The 13,599-nt window shown below is 56.6% G+C and overlaps 2 protein-coding genes across 7 annotated transcripts; both read left to right on the top strand.

The window, feature by feature from the left end:
* Positions 1-5,002: 5,002 nt before the first annotated feature.
* LOC144994104 (uncharacterized) lies at positions 5,003-6,650 on the top strand. 2 transcript variants are annotated; one of them, XM_078950572.1, is made up of 4 exons: positions 5,003-5,572; positions 5,643-5,879; positions 5,969-6,238; positions 6,382-6,650. In XM_078950572.1, exons 1-4 carry the CDS (start codon positions 5,164-5,166, stop codon positions 6,504-6,506), a joined length of 1,041 nt encoding a protein of 346 aa, XP_078806698.1. In that variant the 5' UTR covers positions 5,003-5,163; the 3' UTR covers positions 6,507-6,650. The 2 variants fall into 2 exon arrangements, with proteins under 2 accessions (XP_078806698.1, XP_078806697.1); XM_078950571.1 differs by having other exon boundaries at positions 5,015-5,572; positions 5,969-6,650.
* Positions 5,815-9,023, top strand: LOC144994103 (uncharacterized). Of its 5 annotated transcripts, XM_078950569.1 has the most exons (5): positions 5,815-7,425; positions 7,541-7,849; positions 7,938-8,252; positions 8,328-8,609; positions 8,811-9,023. In XM_078950569.1, the coding sequence occupies exons 1-5, from the start codon at positions 7,362-7,364 to the stop codon at positions 8,960-8,962; spliced, it is 1,122 nt and encodes a 373-aa protein (XP_078806695.1). In that variant the 5' UTR covers positions 5,815-7,361; the 3' UTR covers positions 8,963-9,023. The 5 variants fall into 5 exon arrangements, with proteins under 5 accessions (XP_078806695.1, XP_078806692.1, XP_078806696.1 ...); XM_078950566.1 differs by having other exon boundaries at positions 7,938-8,609; XM_078950570.1 differs by having other exon boundaries at positions 5,815-7,666; positions 7,762-7,849; positions 7,938-8,609.
* The last annotated feature ends 4,576 nt before the right edge of the window (positions 9,024-13,599 follow it).

Here is a 13,599-nt window from a genome sequence, read left to right as displayed (position 1 = left end):
GTTTGAATTGAATTCTACGTTCCTGTGTTCCATTACAAAATAAAGACTCCTTGACTGGGGTGTTGCTCCTTGACTGATTTTTTGTTTGTTTTGTTTTTTCTGTCTCGACCCTATCTTTAACTCGATTGAATACTGAGGAGCAAGTTACACACACACATGCACAAAAGACAAGCACACAAAAACACACACAACATAAAGGTGTGCACTGTTGGACAAGCATGAAGGCTTTTGGTCAGAGAGGTAAAGTATGTCCCTAGACCTTGAGAAAGCTCATGTGCCCCTTCCACCGTATTTTCTGTGTGCAGAAGAGATCTGCTCAAACAGACGTTGCATCCTACCTGCCATAACGGCCAGGCAGCGCGGAAAGTGTAAGAAGTAGAGACGAACGAGGAGAGTGCACAGAAATTTTATTTTATTTCATTTTTTCCATACATAACAGACAGCAGAGGGCAATAAATCTACAAATCCGGTCGCCACTTCAACATTCCCGCCCGCTGTCGACTGTCGAGTCACGATCGCTGTCTTCGCGGTAGCCCCTGCCGCCTTGTTTCACCTCCCTTCCCTGACCGTGCCTTGTCGAGGAGAACTCCTTCGCACTCGAGCGACATCCATTGCGAACAGGCACTCTCCCTCGCTCTGTTCTGTCAAACCTCGATTCGTCCGCTTCACGCCATCCGCTTTCCACAGCTTCGCTCGGGTCAACCCTTTCGGCGTGACGACCGGGCCCTCTCGTCTGCGCCCGGAGCTTGCCCGCTCGAGAAAGCTGCGCAAAGTCAGATTCCTCCGGAGGAGCTGACGGGGCGGGCGACTGGAACGGAGGCAACCAAGCGTGGGGGATGTCTCTCAGGGGTTCGACCGCTCCGGCGCCAGCACCCCACGCTCGAAACCTGTTGTAAATGAAGCCCCCTCGATCGGACGATGCGAAGCTCACGCTGTAGCGAAACAGCAGGTACACGTAGTACCTGGACAACTTGCGATGGTCCACGGCGATGCATTTCGGGACCTTGGCGCCGGCGTGCCCGGCGCTCTCGCACTCCATCCGATGGAGCGAGATCAGGTCGTCCTGACACACGTGCAGCGCGTCAGACCTCGTCCACATGTCCCTCAGAAGCTCGAGGCTCTTTTGAAGCGTGGGTCTGTGCTTGCTGACCACTTCGTTCTGCAGCAGGCCAGTGGCGGGCGCCCCTGCCACTATCAGGCACTCGAAAAGGGCTACCGAGGCGTGGGGAGAAAACGCGATTTTCTGTCTCATTTCTGAGTTCATTTTATAAACTGACCGAGAGCCCCCTTCGGGCGCGCAAAGCATGGAGGACGGCGGACGGTGCACTCGGAGGCTTCTCGGACTGCTGGGAGAGCACCGCTTGTATCATGTTAAGACTCTTTGTTGCAGCGACGCTCCTGGAGCGCTGGAGTGGCTGGGAGCTAAAAGCGTCGATCTGTGCGAACCTCGCCGGGGAAGAGAAAACCTAGTCGCCTGGCTCACGAGACTGTGCGGGCTGTGCGGCGTGGACACGGACAAGGTAGAGATATGCAGCGTGGACGCGAAACCTCGCGTCCGAGAGACCACGGAGCGTTTGGTGGTGTGCGTAGAGAGGACCTGGTTCCTGGGTCGCGACGGGTCTCTGGTCCTGTTTTCGACTGTAGGGCGAAACGCCCCATCTCAGAAAAACGACGAGGTGAGGTCCTTGTGCGCGGCCGCAAACGCGATCTTGGGCGCGGGAGGCTTCGAGTATGTCGCTCGCCGCGTTGCCCGGGGCTGCGAGTGCTCAATAAGACCCAAGGAGCAGGGGAGCGCTCCCGTGCTGAGGAGCCTGAGACCAGAGAGGTACGACACCGTGCCTCCAACGACGCCGATTGTGACAGCTGACAGTTTCGGACGGCGTAGCGAGCCAGAGGCGCCCACCCGCTCGTCCGAAAAATGGACGTTACGCGCCGTCCCGGAGACGGCGTCCGCGACGGCGGTCGACCTCGAGTCCCTGCTGCGCGACGGGAAGTCCGTGCTGGGCCGCGGCGGGTTCGGCGTCACGGTGCGCATCGAGGAGGGGCTGGTTGCCAAGGTCAACCTCTTCCCCGAGATGCTGAACTGGAGCCTGCCCGTGGTGGAGGACGAGTTCAAGCGCTATGCGCACGTCGCGACCCAGATGGAGGAGGTCCTGATCGGAGCCTCCATCAAGCACCCGAACGTGCTGCGGACATTCGGGGGCTTGTGGTGCGAGGCCCCCGGGTACCCTTTGGGTGGCAGGGTCGTATCCCTGATGGAGGAGGCGGCGTGCTCCCTGCACGAGTTTTCGGCGCACATGGGGACCGAGACGAGGTACGTGCCCCTGGTCGAACTGGACGTTCTGCGCGCCCTGGACCACCTGCGGTCGAGAGCCATCCAGCACAGGGACATCACGCACAGAAACGTCCTGGTGTGTCGCGCCGAAAGCAGGAGGCCCCTGCCACTGGTGTTCAAGATCAGCGACTTTGGCACCGCGTGCAACTTCTCCACTCCCGATCAGCCCAGGGGCACCCGTGCGAACAGAGCTCCCGAGGTGCTGTGGTGCCTGGAGTCCGACACTCAGGCGGACGTGTTCAGCTGGTACTGCATGATCTGGGAGCTGTACAGCGGTGCGCCCCTGATCGGCCACAGGGCGTCCGGTCAGCGGGAAGGTTTTTGCAGCAGGACCTACGCGCGGAATTTGTCCGAGCTGCTAGGCACGTACGAGCCTACCTCAGAAGCCGCCTTCGATTCGTATTACATGAAGAGCTTGGACGCCATGGAGCTGCGGCGGCAATTCCGCTCGAGGCCGCGGACTAGAGACGTCGCGGAGAAGCTGGAAGCCGCGGCCGCGAGGGCGTCCGGTCGAGCGGGCCCAGATCCGGAGTTCGTCGCCATCGGGGCGGCGTGCGTCACGTTGTTCCCCCAGGAAAGGTGGTCGGCGTCTGAGCTGCTCGAACTCCCGAGGTATCGGGACCTGGGCGCGGATGCCGTCTCGGTTCCGGCGAGGGAGATCCCGACGAACATCGGCGCCGGCTGCTACAGAGCCTGTGACGCGGTGGCTTGCGAGGACTGCGAACCCCCCGCCTTCCGGGTGCCAGACACCTCTTCTCTCGCTACCACATTCCGATCCGAGAGTAAGATCTTCTACGGGGTCGACGTGATAAGACTGGCTCCGGGTTACATACAGCCTTACGTGTGGTACTCGAGAAAGGCCAGCGCTTCATCCCAGGTCGCCAAGGAAGACTCGGGCCGTGTCGGGCGGTCTCCGGAGAGACTCACCTTCGCGCAGATGCGGATCGGGTCTCCAGAGCCAGACCCGTGCTCCGCTTCGGCCAGCTCGCCCGCGGGAGGTCCCCGGGTCATCGTGAAAGGCAAAAGCGGATGCTGCGAGGGAGAGGTCGACACAAAGATGGCCATCCTCACCCAGGCATCTCCGGAGGACGCCGAGAGGTTCAGAGAGCACGTCGTCGAGCTCTCGATTGCTGTCACGGAGCAGCGACCGGACTTGTTCGCGGGCCCGATCCGAGGCCTGTGCAGGAGCTCGGAGAGCTGCGACGGCGTTGTGGTGTTCCAGTACGCTCCCATGTTCGCTGACTGCAAGAAAGCATCCGAGTGGACTCTCGAGAACGCGCCTTTCTCCGCTGACGCCTTCGCCGCTCAGGTGCTCCTGACACTTCACCAGGCCTTGGAGGCAAAGAAGCTCCCCACGCGCGCGTTAAATCTGGACGACTTGCTGATCTGCCGAGGCTGCGCGCTGATCGACCCGGTGGCTTACCTCGCCAAGCACTTTGGTCGCGGTGGTCCTTTTTTCGGGGTGCGAAACGAGGGCCTGCTCACGTTCTGTATCGAGGTTTTGGGCAGATGCGGCTTTCGCGAGGCGGATTCCATAAGCCTCCTCTCCTCAAGGGACCCCGTCGGGATCCTCAGCGGGGCCCTGGGGATCCTGAGTGAGAGAGCGGGCCGGGGGAGAGCCGTCGTACCCAGCAGGCTCACCCTGGACAGCGCCTACTTCGCGTTCGAGGAGTACACGGCCGAGAGGTCCACTTGGCGGGCCGAGCCGAGCCTCACGGGGACGAAATACGAGTCGGCCCGCGGGCTAGGCCTGCTGGTGTTCGGCAACCCTCCGCCGCGAAGGGGAAAACAGACGTTGCCGGGGCCTCCATCTGATTCCAAGTCGCTTTCTTCCCTGATACGAAACCTGACGCTGAGACTGAAGGTCAGAGTGTTCGAGAGCCACAAGGTCGAAGTGGTCGCGTTCAACTGCACGAGAGCCCCGCTGACCGTGGACCTCAGCAGGGCCGGGCTGCGCGACGTCGCGGGGGTCGACCTACTGAGCCCCGACAGAGTGCAGCTGTCCCGAGACGGCAGGTGCTACACTCACGACGCAGACCCTCGGGTCGCCTTGGGTCTATTGAAATGGGCCCCCGTCGTAATGATCTCCAAACACGCAGCACGGAGCCCCGTGCCCGAACTCACCAAAGTGTATTACAGGATCGTCATCGCGCTCGTACGCCTGTGCGGTAACGGCGCCTCCGAGAGCTCGCTGGTCGACCTCTTTGCCAGACTTTCGCCCCTCATCGTCTCCACTCACCTGCGGTGCTAGTGAGGAGCCCTTCGATCAGAGGCCCAGCGTACATGCTCATGTATGTGTGTCGATGAATGTCCCAGAGACACGGCTACGCTACACTGAGATCTGCTTCGGCTGGCTTTGTTTCTGTACTTTTACTTGACTTTTTCACATTTGTTTGATTGTTTTCAGGTGTCCTTCGAGGGACCTACACATTGTTTGTTTTTTTGTTGTATCGTCGAGTGAAAATAAAATGTATTGTGTTCAGGTGTCTGGTTCTCCTTTATTTTCAGAGGTGAGATAAACTGTGCACTCGCTCCACCGGGGGTACGGGGTACGGTAGTGTAACCGTCCGTTGGCTCCAGTGGTACTAGGGCCCGCCAGTTCTTATTAAAATATTGCGTTCCCTTTCGGACTGCTGACAGATAGTTTCGTGTATCCCGTCAGAAAAAAAAAAAACCATGAGAGGTCTCCCATTCGGACCGTGGCTACTTCTGACTCTCACATGGACCTTGAGCGCAGCGGGTGAGTCCTCTGTAGGCTTGCTGATACTGTTCCTAGCACGAGTACGATCGATGAGCCTGTGTTTTGAGAGGCAGGCCGTGACTATTCGATGAGTCTGTGTAGTCAGGTTACAAAGTCGCAGAAGGACTCGGGAGGGTTGCCGGCTAAATGTTTTTTTCTGCTTTCTTTCTTGTGTCGCTGTCACGTTGTTACAGACACCAACATCACCTGTCTCATCATGGAAACCTGCATCTTACCCTGCAGTTTTCAGAGAGGAGACAATCCGATAGTGCACTGGATTAAGGATAACGAGGGCACCCCCTTTCTTTCATATTACAACGCGAACCCTCAGTTCAGGAATGTCAAGGGCAGAGGTTTCTTGTTCTCGGATCAGGTCTCTAAAGGTAATGCCTCACTACGGTTGTCCTGGGTGCAGCTTCACGATCAGGGAAGATACACCTGCTACGTTACAACCCGTAAGAATGAGCGATACACTTATGTCAACGTCAACGTGCAAGGTAAGAGCGGTGAGTGACTTAGGTGACCGTTTAGCGAAAATGCGGCTCTAAATTCTAGTTTGTCTCGCAGCGGCTCCGGTCCTCGACAGTTCGGAGGGGATCAGCCGGGAACGCGAACCGGTTCGGTCGACGGAGCCCACTACGGCCAGCAGGACTTTGAACGCCGCGATCACCCCCCGGTGGTCCACGCAGCCGTTTCCCAACAAGGTCGGCTACCACGGTCCAACAACAGAGAACGTCGACGCGGACCGTGACCGCACAGCGGCGACTCCCGAACGAGACGATGGGGCGACGAAAGAGGCTGAAGGTGAGAGGGGCCGACGGTCACTGTCGAGAGGGAACGCTTGGCCCGCCAAGCAAACGGGTTGCGCTGAGCCCAGGATTCGTTTCTCGCAGCGGCTCCGGTCCTCGAAGTCCGCATGGAGGAGGTGGACGACACTGTCGTCTGCTGCTCGAAAGGGATCTACCCGAAACCCGAGCTAACCTGGTCCACCGAGCCTCCGTCCGGTGGGGCTCTGAACGCCACGACCGCCGTCTGGCGGACCTCGCTGCTGCTCTACGACATCCGCAGCTCCTTGTTACTGTCGCACGAGGACGCTGTCATGGTTTACAGCTGCGTTGTAACCTCTGGCAAGCACAGCAAGAAAGCAACTTTGATGGTGGAAGGTGTGCGAAGCAAGTGGTTCATTTGTTTAGTTTCTTTTTTTTTGCACCTACTGTTGGACTTCAGATTATGCACGAACGCCAGAGGCGTCACTATCCTCAATCTGTTCTCGCTTTCACGGCTTATTTCTTTTCGTTTTCCTCAGGCAGACTCCGAAAAGTTCTGACGATCTATGTCCTGATCCCCGTCGGTGTCGCGGCTCTCGCAATTTGCCTGGCTCTCGGGATATGGAGCATGCTAGGGAGAACCAGGAGATGCGCTCCCGCCTGACCGTGGGACTCTCGGCGACGGACCTTTCCAATCTGCCTGCTCATGCATTGTTCCAACTTCACAGGCTTACTTTTGCTACGTGAACCCTTGTGTGTGTTCGTTTGATTGCCGTAACAATAAAGACCCTAGAGTCCACCTCTGAAAGATGTCTGTATTTTGTTTTTCTTTTTGCTTTTTCAGTAATGAGAAAGTGTGGTTACGAAAAAATAAAAAGGATGGGGCATGCTCCATGAGCCTTCGAGCGCTTTGCGGCAACCCAGGGTGACCGTCCTACGCTTAACGGGGTTTCACCACGAGGTCGGTAGGGTCCTCCGAGCCCATCGCTTCACACTGCGCAAAAAACAAAAGAAAGGAAACCCAGGTTAAACGTCTGACTAGATTTTACTTTGTGTATCATCTCACACGATTACGTGTGAAAGTAGATAGAAGACAGACAAAGATGGCAGAGAGGTTCAGCCATTGAATCGAGCGGCCTTCACTGTATGAGCATGCCCTTTCGATTCTCGCCTTACGAGTTCTCTGGAATATGTAGCTCGAGAAACTCGGATGCGCCCCGAACTCGCACTTTCCTGACCTGCCTTCAGGGAATTCCCCATCTAGCGTCGGAACGGATTTGGGCGGGTCGAACGAAGCCCTTATAACTCCGCCGTGAATGCAGTGTTTGACTGAATCACCACCATCTGCTACGGTTTTACCAGGCTCCCCGAGCTCCCATTAAACTTCAGCGCCCCCTCGGACGAAAGCGAAGCGGACAGCGAGCGACGACGGTCGAAAGGTCCTTCTGTGTCTCCCACCGCCGACTCCCTCGACCCCAACCGTACTCTATCTGGCCTCAGTCATCAGAGCGGATAAACCATGAGAGGGTTCCTATTGGGACCGTGGATCCTTCTGACTCTCGCGTGGACACTGAGAGCTGAGGGTGAGTGAACTCGTTGTGTTGTGGAAGGCAGATGGTGAAACTTTGATGAATCTTTGTGAAAATGTGTGGGGTTTTGTTTTTCTTGTTTTTTTTTTCTTAAGCCGCTGTCATGTAGTTACAGACACCGACGTTACCTGCCTCGTCATGGAAACCTGCATCTTACCCTGCAGTGTTCCGAGGGAGGGCTCCATAACAGTGCGCTGGTTTAAGGATCCAGAGATAGTTCCCTTCCTCACATATGGTATAACAAACCCTGACAGGGGGAATGTCAACAACAGAACCTCCTTGTTCGAGGATCAGATCTTTGAAGGAAATGCTTCAATATTGCTGTCAAAGGTGCAGCTTCAAGACCAGGGATCATACCGTTGTGTCGTTGTCAGCTCGAGAAATGGGCATACCAGAAACGTCAAAGTAATGGTGCAAGGTAAGAGTCGCAAGTGTTGTGATTAAGTCAACCCCTGTGACCGTTAAGCGAAGACGCGGCCCTAAGTCCGAGTTTTGTCTCGCGGCAGCTCCTGTCACCGACGGTCACGCCAAAGAGGGGTTCGACCGGGATCCGAGTCTGGCCCGCCCGACGCCTCCTCCTCCACCTGGCTGGTCGAACGGCGGCGGCGCAGCCGGGGAAGAGGGGTCCAGCCGGGATCCGAGTCTGGCCAGCCCGACGCCTCCTCCTCGGACACACACCATGACCACCCCCCAGCAGTCCACGCAGACTGTCCACGCAATCAGCGACTCCCGGGTTCGACCGACCGAGGTTGTCGACGTGGACCCCAACGAAACCCAGGCCACTGGCAAAGGAGACGATAAAGCGTCGAGGGAGGTGGAAGGTGAGAGAGGCTTTCCATTTTTTATTTATTTCAATTTTTTTTTTTTTAAATTTGTTTGTTTCTTTCTTCTTTTAGTTTCTGCAGCATCTCCGGTCACCAAAGTCCGTCTGGAGCAGGTTGACAACACCGTTGTGTGCATTTCGGAGGGCATCTACCCGGAACCCGAGCTGACTTGGTCCACCCAGCCTCCGTCGGGCAGGACTCTGAACGCCACTACCGCCGTACGACGGACCTCACGGATGCTCTATGACATCCGCAGCACCGTGGAACTGTCTCCTGAGGACGCTGGCTTGGTTTACAGCTGCGCCGTAGCCTCTGGCATAAACAGCAAAAAAGCGACAGTGAAAATTCAGTTTTGTGAGTGGTGCTCTTATTCATTTATTCATTTATTTATTTATTTATTTATTTATTTATTTATCTTTAACATTTGCATTTAATATCAGTTACGTGAGTGGTGCTCTTATTTATTTATTTTTAACAATTGAATTTATTATTTGCAAAAGCTGATGGACACCATCAACTCTCGGTTTAACGGAACATCTCCCTTGTTCTTCTCAGGCCGACTTCGAAATCGTGTTTTGTTTGTCCTTATCCCCATCGGTCTCGCTGCTCTCGCGATTTGCGCGATCGTCTGGAGGATGCGACGAAAGATGAAAAGGGGATTGGCTCCTGCATCTATCAACCTCAGTGACTTACTTCATAAGACATAAACCCATGTGTGTGTTCATTTGATCACCGTTACAATAAAGACCATCGAGTCCACCTCTGAAAGATGTCTCTGTTTTGTTTTCGTTATTATCCTTTTCAGTGCTGAAAAAGTGTGGTTAGGACAAAAACTATATAAAGGACAAGAAAATGCTATGAGGCACTTTGAACAATGTGGCTACGCGTAGCAGGGCCCCAATGATTCTGCTTGAGGTCACTCGGGTCCTCCGAGCGCAAACCCGACGCGCCGATCGCTTCAGACGGTGCAGACAAGGAAAAGAGACACAGGGCAAACGTCTGACATGATTTTATTTTGTATCTCATCACACGTGATCACACTGAGATGCTGCATCGGGCACTACAGCAGTCGAGGCGGAGCACAGGTCAGAGTCTGTGCTCTCGTCAACCGAGGGAGTGTGGAAGCGTAAGCACAAGCTTTCGGTCTTCGTCCGCTTCGCCCCGTCGTCAGCACGCCCACGATGCGAGTAGACGCTCACAAGCCCGACGTCTCGGTTTCCACTCGATGAGGAGGCCTCCCCCGAGCGAGGCACTTCAACGTGGTCGGCCAGCTCTTCCAAATAGGTCATCATGCGAGAGCTCTGTGCGCCGTGCGAGCGGAGAGTCTTCGAGGGCCCTGGTCGCCGGGACTCCATAGGCCCTGCCTGAAGGGAGATAGAAGACAGAGGAGTGCAACGGAAAGGTTAAAGGGGTTGAGTCTTCTTCGTCTGCCTCCAACGGTGTGAGCTTGTCGCCCCTCTGCCATTTATAAAAGACACCGGGTAACCCGACTTTGTGACCTGCCTTCGGGGAATTCTGCGTGACGTGTCGGAACGGTCTTCGGGTGTGATCGAGTGGTGCAAAGTGGAATAGTGTTTGCCTCAATCAACGAACGTCTGCTGCTGCTTCACCGGGCTCTGCGAGCGTCCCTTCGGACGAAAGTGAAGCAGACGGCGAGCGACGACGGTCGAAAGGTCCTTCTGCGTCTCCCGCAGCAGACTCCGCGACCCCAACCCTACTCGATCGGGCCTCGGCCATCTGAGCAGCTAAACCATGACAGGGCTCCCATTCTTACCGTGGCTACTTCTGACTGTCGCGCGGACCCAGAGCGTGGAGGGTGAGTGCTCTGTAAGCTTGCTGACATTGTTCCGAGTACGAGCGCGATCGTCATAACCCAAACAGTCAGCGCAACGCGGCTAGAGCAAAGCGAAAACAGGGGATGGCGAATTCCACACTACGGGTTGAGATGCAGTATCGTGACGTTGACTAAAAGTTCTTTTTTGTTTTTGTTCACCGCTCACACTAAAAGTCAGCGAGGAGGTGGTGTACTACGACATCTATTACGACCCAGACTACGCCTTCAATTACAGTTATGAGGGGATCAATCCGGAACCCGATCTGACCCGGCCAACGGAGCGTCCTCCATCCAGGTGGACATTGGACGACACCCAGGCCACTCACGAAAGAGACAATGATGCGACGAGGGATGCTGAAGGTGAGAGGGGCCGGCGGTCCCTTTCGAGGGGGCCGCTTGGGCCTAGAAGAAAACAGGTTGAGCTGAGCTCTGTCTTCGTTTCAAAGCAGCTCCGGTCACCGAAGTCCACCTGGAGCAGGTGGGTGACACCGCCGTGTGCAGTTCGGTGGGGATCTACCCGGAACCCGAGCTGACCTGGTCCACCGAGCCTCCGTCGGGCAGGAATCTGAGCGCCACGACCGCCGTCTGGCGGACCTCGCAGCTGCTCTACGACATCCGCAGCTCCTTGTTACTGTCGCCCGAGGACGCAGGCTTGGTTTACGTCTGCACCGTAGTCTCTGGCGAAAGCAGCAAGAAAGCGACCGTGAAAGTTAAGCGAGGCGAGTGGTATTTTTTTTAAAAAAAAAACAAACAATATTTTAATTTGGTTTTTGGACCCATTTGTTGACTGTTTCTATCCCCGCTCTCTTTCAGTCTTCTCAGGAGGACTGTTTGTCATGATATCCATCGGTGTCACGGCTCTGACTGTTTGCACGGCTCTCTGGATCTGGAGAACGCGAAGTGGAAACAGGAGACAAGCTCCCGCCTGGGCGTAGGCTTATTCACGATGTGTCTTTCTGCCAGTGCGCCATAGGGTGATGCAAACCCATGACTGTGTTCATTTGATCATTGTGACAATAAAGACCCTCGTGTAGACTCCGAATGATGTCTGTATTTTGTTTGCTTCATTTTTTTTTAATTTTCATTTTCTGTGCTAAGAAGAGTTAGATCAGAAAAGGTTATGTTTAGAAAAATAAATGTAAAAGCGGAGAGGTATACTCTGGTATTCCTCGAGGCATTTTCCGCGTTGCTGCAACGCAGTGTGACGTTCTACGCTTATCGGAGCTGCAGAGTTTTACCGTGAGACCGCACAAGAAAAAAAAAAAGAAAGAACACTCAAAGCAAAGCGTCTTACTTTGATTTTTATTTCATCACACATAATTACACAGATCCCACGGATGTAGAAGCGGTGCACCAGACAGTCTGCGGTCGCATCGAACTAATGTCCCAAACGAGAGCCCCAGTTTTGTCCACCGTGACTCCAATGCGTTCTGTCCGAAGGTTGGCTGAAGACAGGAGTGCAACGGAGAGGTCGAAGAGGTCGAGTCGGGTTCGTCTTCTTCGTCCGCCCCCACCGCTCGAGCTAGCCACTCCTCGACCTTTTCTACATCCACACCGTGTACGGGGCGCTTCCCTCTCCATCGCTTTCGTCTTGCGAGAGCCGCCGCTGAGACGCCTTGCGCTCGTCCTTGCCATCTGTGCAGAGGCGACCGGGTCCCTCTCCGAACCCTCCTGCGAGCAAATCGGCTCCAGGCTCTCTGTTCTCTGTGGGCTCTGGGTCCTCTGTGAGCTGCGGGTGCTCGGCGTGAGACCCCGCGCGCTCCGCGCTCCTCTTTCTCTGCGGGTCGCTCGCTTCCGAGCTGCCCGGCGAACAGCTCAGTTTAACCGGCGTGATCGGCTTTGGTTTTGCCGGCGACGTCACAATTCGACCGTCGGTCTCTCGCCTTTCGCCGCGAGACCTGACGGTTTGGCACCGCCTGCCCAGGTCCGTCGACTTCAGGGAGCTCCTGGCCTCACGCTCCCTGCGTGAACGGAGGCCTGCGGTCGATTTGTCAGAAAGGTCGGCCCCTTCGGATTCCCAACCGCTGCCTTCAGACGCGGACCCTCGACTCTCCGAACTGGAGGAGCGCGAACGAGCGATCCGAGCGCCGGACCTTTTCGAACCTCGACCGTCGGCCTCTCTGCCTTTCTCGCCAGAGAAACGCAGCGGTTTCCCGGAGGCTGATTTTTGCAGCCCTCTCTCTGGGCGTCTTACGTCTTTGCGGCCGCTGGAGTAAGTCTTGGAGTGGTCTTCGGTGTCGTTGCGTTGTCGCCGCGTGAGCGCGGTTTCGAGCCCCGGCCTCTTTTCCCGCTCGACCGAGGGTCTCGACTTCGACCCTCTGCCTTTCGGCCTCGCGGAGACTCGCATCGCCCATGGGCCTTCCGTCTCCGAGCTGTCCGAGCTGAGTGCTCGCTTGTAGCCCCGCCGGTCGCTTTTGCACGAGGGCGAGGACGGCTGCGACCCGCAATACGGACGGCCGACCCCGTCCTCGTTCCACCTGGCCTTGGAGCCCGCTTCCTCGCCAGCTCTTTGTCTGTACGCGCTACTGGGCGAGGAAGGTCGCGACACGCAGTACGGACGGTCAACTCCGTCCTCGCGTCTCTTGGCCCTGGCGACGTTGTCCTCTCCCGCCTCGATGTCTTCTTCGCTGGACGACGATGCGTCGTCTATGAAACTGTCGCTGCGATCGTAGTCGTCTGAGCTTTTGTCGCAATCCGAAGAGCTCTCCGTGTCCCTGTCGCTCAAATACTCCGGCTCTTCCTCGCTTTCGGAGCTGAGAGGTTCCAGGCCGTTGTCTTCCTCGGCTTCGCTCAGTAAAAAACTGTTTCTCTGGCGGCGCCCGACCTTTCTCCTCTTGGTCGCCGGAGACCGCGAGGCTCGGACGCTCTCGGCCCAGGGGGACAACCGACGTCGAGCTCTGCCGACGGTCTGGCGGCAACTCCTCTCGGGCTTCTTGACTGGCGGCGGCGGGGAGAGGTGCCTTCGGGGAACCCGCCTGGACGCCGCCTTGCGCTGGAGTGCCGCGAAGGACCGGGCCACCTTGTCGCTCCACCTCTGCGTGGATTGGGACTCCAAGCATTGGATCAACGCTCGGCTCAGGCGATCCTTGATGCCGCGCCTGCGGAGCTCGTTGACCGTGCCCTGGTTGTACGCCACCCATTCTCTCAAGAGTTCCCTGTTCGCCTCGCCGAGGAGAGCGCTGTCCAGGTTCAGGAGCTTGCACACGGCCTCTCTCTGGTACCCCAAGGAGTCGTGCAACCAAGGGTAGCTCAGGAGCAACACGGACAAGTTTTTCATCCATGTCGAAACCGGGACGGGCTCTGGGATGGGGTTGAAAAGCTCCGAGCGGTCGTTCGGGGGCTGTCTACATCCCTCGCCTGGCTCGACCGGCTCTCCGCAAGCGGGATTTCTGCCGCCCATGTCACCGTCAAAGCGGGCTGCGTTGATCCCCAGTTTCTTGAGCTTGCTGCAGTAAACTTTGAGCTTCAGGAACGCCACTTTGGCGGCCGCGTTCACCTCCTTGGCGTGGG

Source organism: Oryzias latipes, chromosome 7, assembly GCF_053564925.1.
Source record: "Oryzias latipes strain Hd-rR chromosome 7, Olatipes_Hd-rR_3.1".
Lineage (NCBI taxonomy): Eukaryota > Metazoa > Chordata > Actinopteri > Beloniformes > Adrianichthyidae > Oryzias > Oryzias latipes.
This window is presented reverse-complemented; position numbering and strand designations above follow the sequence as displayed.